This window comes from Pectinophora gossypiella, chromosome 4 (assembly GCF_024362695.1).
Source record: "Pectinophora gossypiella chromosome 4, ilPecGoss1.1, whole genome shotgun sequence".
NCBI lineage: Eukaryota > Metazoa > Arthropoda > Insecta > Lepidoptera > Gelechiidae > Pectinophora > Pectinophora gossypiella.
In genome coordinates, this window is record NC_065407.1 from 8,620,945 (window position 1) to 8,627,963 (window position 7,019).

At 35.9% G+C, this 7,019-nt stretch overlaps 1 protein-coding gene across 1 annotated transcript; it reads left to right on the forward strand.

Moving 5' to 3' along the window:
• The first annotated feature begins 2,524 nt into the window (after nucleotides 1-2,524).
• On the forward strand, nucleotides 2,525-4,297 carry LOC126366432 (cilia- and flagella-associated protein 99-like). The gene has a single exon (XM_050009541.1). It carries the CDS (start codon nucleotides 2,525-2,527, stop codon nucleotides 4,295-4,297), a length of 1,773 nt encoding a protein of 590 aa, XP_049865498.1.
• The last annotated feature ends 2,722 nt before the right edge of the window (nucleotides 4,298-7,019 follow it).

The window sequence follows — 7,019 nt, forward strand, 5'->3', positions numbered from 1 at the left end:
GGCGGTTACGACCCGGCTATATTTTCTGAGAGATTTATGTAATAAAGCTATAGACCCATCGCAAGATAATGTCTAATCACGATGGTCATTAAATTGAAGTAATAATTCTCTACATAGTAGCGACCATACATAAAGACCCATAATTCTTTGTTAAGGTCCTTTGTACCCGGTCAAGAGATTGATGGAGGCTCTCCTTAGGTGGGCTTGCTTAATAAGCTTAAGTTTTGTACCAAGTTGAAACAATCAGTTATTTTTGTTCAGCTATGACTGACAAAAGCCTAAAGCAGTCCATCACTTATCTAGCGTTCACTTAATTATCAGTAGGTGTTTCTTTACAACGCCCCCTTTAAATGTAATAGTGATTTCTTTTAAATTATATTATCTAAGTATTGTAAATACACATACTTATTCTACAATATATCACTTACTTCTACTAATAAATTTAGTTAAAAACAGCGATCACGGTGATAGAGCAATGTTCGAATTAGATTTATACTTACATTTAAACGAAAAAATGGTACATGTACCCTCAATCAAAGTGCCGAGTATGGTTATAAAATAAGTAGAAGTGATGTTACATTTTCTATTATTCGTTCAACGATAATTACGGTTGTGTTCTCGCCTGCGAGAAGCGGTGGCTTATTGACTGTGTCAAAATTAATTCAACTTTGAACACAAATCAATTTCAACATTATATTAGCTGTCAGGGCGTGTCAAATTATCCTCCCTAATTAAGAATACTGCTCATCGTTCTCACGTCTCTTGCTCTCATACTTTTTCAATTCAAACACATTGTTATTTCTACCATTGTATTGTATTTTATTATTTCCCTTCTATGACTGTATAATTTCGACAATGATAATAAGGGTACTAAGTAGTTGGTAATACGCATTCTTCATAAAATGATGTCTGCTTATTCAGATTTATTATAGAAAAAGTCACATGAAACAAGTGAGATTTTTGAGGCCAGTAAATACAGCGAAATAGCAACTAGTCAAAATACCATAATGAGTATTTTTTCCTGATATATGAATACCTACTGGTGGGGCGTTTGGTAGGAAACAATTAGCAAGCTGAGATGTAAATAGCGGGCTCCTCCGACGAACCAAGCACCTTGTTGTCGCAGGTGTTGCCAACACAATAACCCACCCACTACATCTATACTTTGTGTAACTATAGTAATGTCGCATGCCTATATAAATATTGAATACATACTTATAAATACAAAATTTATATTCATCGCAAATACAGAAGTACCAAATACTAAAGTAAAGGTATATTTTTGACGGAATTCAATTTTGTTTAGGTAATGTTAAACATTGCATGAAGATCGTTTAGGTAACTAAATATAGGAATTTATCTCATTACTGCATTATTGTTTAAAAGTAAGCGTGTGTAAACATATACTAAAAATAATATCTATAAATTAACATTATCATTACAAAAATGTATTTTGCTAAATTATATTTATAAAATATCTTATCATTATTATAGGGATTTATGTTCAGTTTTGAAGAGGCGGAATATGACTTGCACTTTACATTCCCCCGTATTGAACGTTCTCACCACGAGTCAGACCCAGCCGAGGTGTCGAACTGCCGGATAATAGATTCTCGTCAGTCTGATTGATTAATGACAGCCTGGCGAAAACAGTCTGACTACCTAATTAAACACTTCTGAGCTGACGGCCCGTACTTTAATCATGTGATGAGCCCCGAACACGAGCAGTGCTCAATGAACAATATTTTTTGTTCGTAGATACATTATTTGAACGTAGACGTAATTGGAAAACATGTTGAAAGAATACCAAATTCTAGTGATGGAATTTCTACATTTTGAATACCCAAAACCTGTCATATATAGGGATTTCAGGCACCTGCATTCATTTAAATGCTTTAAAACCTAGTCCTTTCAGTAGTAGTCTAGCGCCCTTTGATATCATCAAGAACATAAACTATACCCACCAGTGTAAGCAAGCAGTGACTTTGGTATTAATTCCCTTAACTTTGATCAAAAAATCGTTTAGAACACGAATCGTCGTCGAATAGAACACGTTCAGCTGCTTGTCTTCCCGGGCATGTCGTAAAAACCGACAGAGGGATTGCGTCCTCTAACATGATGGACTAATGTTATGGGCGATAGGCTGATCCCTTATCACCATAAGGTTCATCATATCCATCTTAGGATTTCGTATCAACAGTGGCTGCAAGTTGTCTTTGATTACTTGTGGCTCTGCCCACCCCATTTGGGATTACGGGCGTGAGTTTATGTATGTATGTATGTATGTAAAAAATCGTTTCATACACAAAAATAAGCATATTTTTCCTTAAAATAACATACAGGCTACTTGGTAACCACGGAACAATAATGGGCAAATAACTGGCAAGTAAAGTGGAAAAGCCAAAACTGTGCATTGTCAAACTTGTCAATAAAATTGTTTTCGTGTTCAAGTCTGTTGTCATGTTTTCGTTTCGTATTTTTATGTGATATTATAAAAAAAACAACAAAGCATAATCTGTTCACCATGGTTTTCTATAACACATCCGGGAATATAAAAACTTTAAGAAATATTATATTGGATCACAAGGCTGCTCCAGACATGTCACCGTACGAGTACATGAAGATGTATATCGAAAAATGTCCGGAGAACATTGACGATAACAAACTGACGTGGATCGCTGAAACATTTCTAGGCATTCAGAAACATGAGCAGTTTCTGAAAGATATAGCTATTTACCTGTCGGAAGAGTTGTCAGACGAAGATCAAGATTATTTCATGATTGTTCTGTATGCTATAACTTTTCAAATTCTACCAAAAGACATGCAGCTTCTTTACAAAAGCCTGTTTAATGTAAGTAAAACATTACTGAGCACTTTCACCGATTTTTTGAGCAACAATGAAGTTTTAACTTACATATCTCACGTGGCTCAAACTTATTATGATGCAAATTATATTACTGAAAAAATTATTGGGCCTCTGTTTACTTGGCAACCTTATATAAGTGAGATGGCTCATAATTATGCTGAATATGTGAAAAAAGTTGAAGATCGTAAAATAAAACCCCCCACCGTACCAATCCAACCAAATGTATTAAATCGAAAGACGAAAGAAGTTACTCGAGTACCATCGCAGCCTCTCCCAGGCTCTCCACCAAACTCCATACATAACAAAAGAAGAAAAATGGTCACAAAAAGTGCTATTGATAGACGTCTTAAAAGTATTCACGAAAAAAATAAACAAAAAGCCGCAAATTTACTTAACGTAGTGAAAACTGCTGATTTTCACTTTGCTCAACAAAAGCCAGCTGAAAAAAAACTGTCTTATAATAAACAAGAGGTGCCTGAACTTCAACCTCTACTTAAACCAAAAAAAGTTGTCGCTAAGTCAGCTCTTCCACCTGTAAGGGAGAATATAGCGACTATAAAAAGATTTAACAAAAGAATACAAATGACAGAACAAGAAGAAGTAGAATGGCTTTACAGTTTAACGTCGTGCTGTAGGAATCCTACAAAAATAGATGACTTGATTGAATATGATCGACAAGAGAAAGAGAAAGAGAGAATATATGATATAGAGAAGAAACATTTGATGGGGCAAATTTCGTACGAGGAGGCAGTTCTTGCTAAGAAAAAGCTTCATGAAGAAAACAAAAAGAAGTTTGAGATGTTTCGTAAAGAAAAAGAAGTTTGGGACGATAAAATTGAGAAGTGGAAAGCAACTCAACTCGAGAAAAGTCGAATGCAAATTGCAACTTTATCGTTGATAGAATCTAATATAGTTGAAGCTAAAAACAACATAGCGATGAAGAATAAAGAAGCTGCAGATAAAATTAAAAAAGAGAAAGCGACAATGGAAGCAGAAGTGATGAGATTCAAAAAAGAAGAGTTAGATCGCAAAATTAAAATGATAAAGGAAATAAAGGTGCTAGCAATGATAGCCAAGAAAGCTAGAGTCCCTAAAATCATTGATTTGACGGAATCCTCCGGATTAGGTTTGTTAGGTGAAATGTCGATTGCAGAATTGCAGGAGAGACTGGCCGCAATGAAAATTGGAATTAAAGAAGAAATTGAAAGAAAGAAGACTCTTATTAAAGAAGAAAACGAAACAGCCAAAAAAGAGTTGGAAGATGTCAGAGATTCTATAAAATCCTTCATTAGTGAACGGGCAGAAATGCGAAAACAAGTCAAGTTGAATAAGAAAGTTATTACTCTAGACGGATCATCCTCAAAAGAGTTGAATGACTTGAAAAACGTTTTGGAAGAGAAACGGAGACTGCGAGCGAAGTTGATGGATTGAAGCTTTGTTACGTTACTTAAATGTTATTTTTTATTTTCCTGGAGTTGGCCTGTTAATTTTGCTTGTTGTCATTTAGTTATTTTTTATTATACTTAGTTTTCTTGAGACCACAACATATCCCGTCGTCTTTAATACATCTGTCTTGCAGACTTCAGCTCGTTTCCTAGTTGTATTATATTACACGAAAGCAATTGGCAGATGTGGCATCTGCACTAAATGAAATTGCATAGTTCTGTACCGTCGGTGAAAAGTAATACAACTCGAGTTGTATCACTTTTGAGTTATTAGCACACACTTCATGTTCAAAAAATTCTCTTTCTTTCTGTCTAATTCTCGTAACTGTAGCTATTATAAATACGGAGATAATTTTTGTGTTTAGTGATATAAGTACTGTTTGTGAAGGATTCATGCTGTTATAACACGTGTAACATAATTCATCTTAACTTGCATTAAAGTGAAATGAAGATTTTCACTAAATATTTTGGTGTAAGTAAATGCAACTCAACATATATTAAAATACACGCAATCCTTGAATTCTAACAGTCCGTGTTTAATGATATAATTTTAGTTGTAACATCAAACACCAAATTTATTTTTTCGTGAAAAGTAATATAAATTAATATATATCAAAATATTTCAGAAAATACGATCTTATATATCAATAACGTGTCGTGTATAATGATACATACAAGTTCGATTCCATGCGCCACCAGTGTGTATCCTAGGGTGACCTCCGCATAAACCTGTCTATGGGAAGACATTTTGTCTAGAGCCACAGCAAACCATATCTGATCCGCATTGCGAATGGGTATAGGTTAAGTTAGTACTTCAGACCAAACCGTGTTTTTTCTCTTTCTGCTATAACCACCTTGTAGTACTTAATTACAGTACCTCAATAAGTTGTGGGTCCTGATCATGGCGTCGTTATCACCATGGCAGGGTTAGTCAAGAGGTATTTGAGATTTTTCATAACTGTCGTTAGTCTCCTTCCCTTAGCTCGAAGCATAGCTGTTTTACATAGTTTTCTTGATTACATGCAGGTTAAGCGGTGGCAGATTGAACGCTGCCTTCATTGCTAAGGAGGTTGTAGACGTGAAATAATGGCTCCAAATATTATCGAGCTCCAATTAATATGCAAGCCATTCAATACACGCTGATTAGATCTTTTATGCAAGCGCCGGTAGTGGTATTTTTGAACCTACACAGCCATAGATGACAGCTCGGCATCGGCAGCATCGGGATCTGCCACATCTTCTCAAGAGAAGATTACCAGTTTCTCAAACACGTTGAATGGTGTAAATTTGTCGAGCTTCCTCATTTTTATAAAGGGAATAACTGCTCTGAACTCTTGAGCACCACCAGTAATATTTTTTTTCTGTATTTTGATTACATAAGAGAGAATTACGCACAGGACTGTGAAAAATGGAAAGAGGAAGGGGAGGCCTTTGCCCAGCAGTGGGATCTTGTAGGATAGATTAGATTAGAATAAATAATTGGCAACACCACGGGCACAACCCCTTAATTAAACCAGGTCACAAAGTTTGTAAAAATCCCAGAAGGTATTTGAGCTTCTGAAAGGAGTTAGTTGGCTTACATAGTCAATAATACCACGCATAATGGACCACTTGTGTTTATGCGGAAAACTGAGCCCATTAAAATAACATTACATATGGGACATTCGAGTATTCATTGAGTCAAGTGAGGGGCCTATGGCGGCTCAGTTATAACCCTGACACCAGGGTTGATGGGGTTGGTAATTCACCTCACAATCCACACGATAGAAGAAGAAGAAGATGGGACATTTGCCCATACATGTTGTGCCGACCCCACCTAGAGTGAGATAAGGGCAGGAGGATGATGATGATATAGTGGGAAGTTTGCCCACTTCACAATAGTGGTCCATACGCGAGGATACGCGGAAAGTCCCCCACGTGTGCTTACGTGTAGAGTTTTGCGGAAACGAGCTCATTTAGCTTAACCATAACAGACCATGGTCCATGGTGGTCATGGTCATGGTCTGAGGATAGCCCTGTATAACCTATAGGTTTGGAGGTGAACCAATGATCTTCATTTTCACTACCTATTCTCATCTTCAACATTGATTCGACTCCGTTTATCGTTCTGTCAATGTTGCGGGCTACCATTAGACCGGGAATTTTGATAATTCGAAATATCGAATTTTACTTTACTTTAGGGGATTTTGATTGTGGAATGAGTTGTGATCTTTTTACGTGTGTTGTTTTATCCATTTCCTTTATACTCCATACGGAATAAAAATGACTCATTTAACAAAATACGAAACCTATGAAAAATTCATTTAAATTTAGAACATTAACATTAAGATTTGATAAGCTCATATTACTCACTATTAAACGACATTTAACATTTATTCCTAAATGTACACATTTTTCTGATAATCCTGACAAAACGTAAACTTGCAAGGTGTTTCGATTTTTTTGATGAGAAGTGTAGTTTCAGCAAGAAAGAAGTAACACCGGTTTGTGTGATTTTGGTTTAAAAGTACGTAGGTACATCACCTTTATCTCCAGGCCATACTGCCAGGCTAGCCCGAAACATTCCTAATGGCCAGTCTTAATATGATTCCTCTTACCTTCATTTGTTAGGGGTGGAAATATTATCATAATTGAATTTGTAAGATTTTGACTGCAAAAATGAACCAAAAGTGGTTTTGATTAGGGGCGTAGTGTAGTGGACAAAATGT

Coding starts and splice junctions, on each gene's coding strand:
- LOC126366432 (XM_050009541.1), top strand. CDS start 2,525: ATGGTTTTCTATAACACATCCGGGAATATAAAAACTTTAAGAAATATT.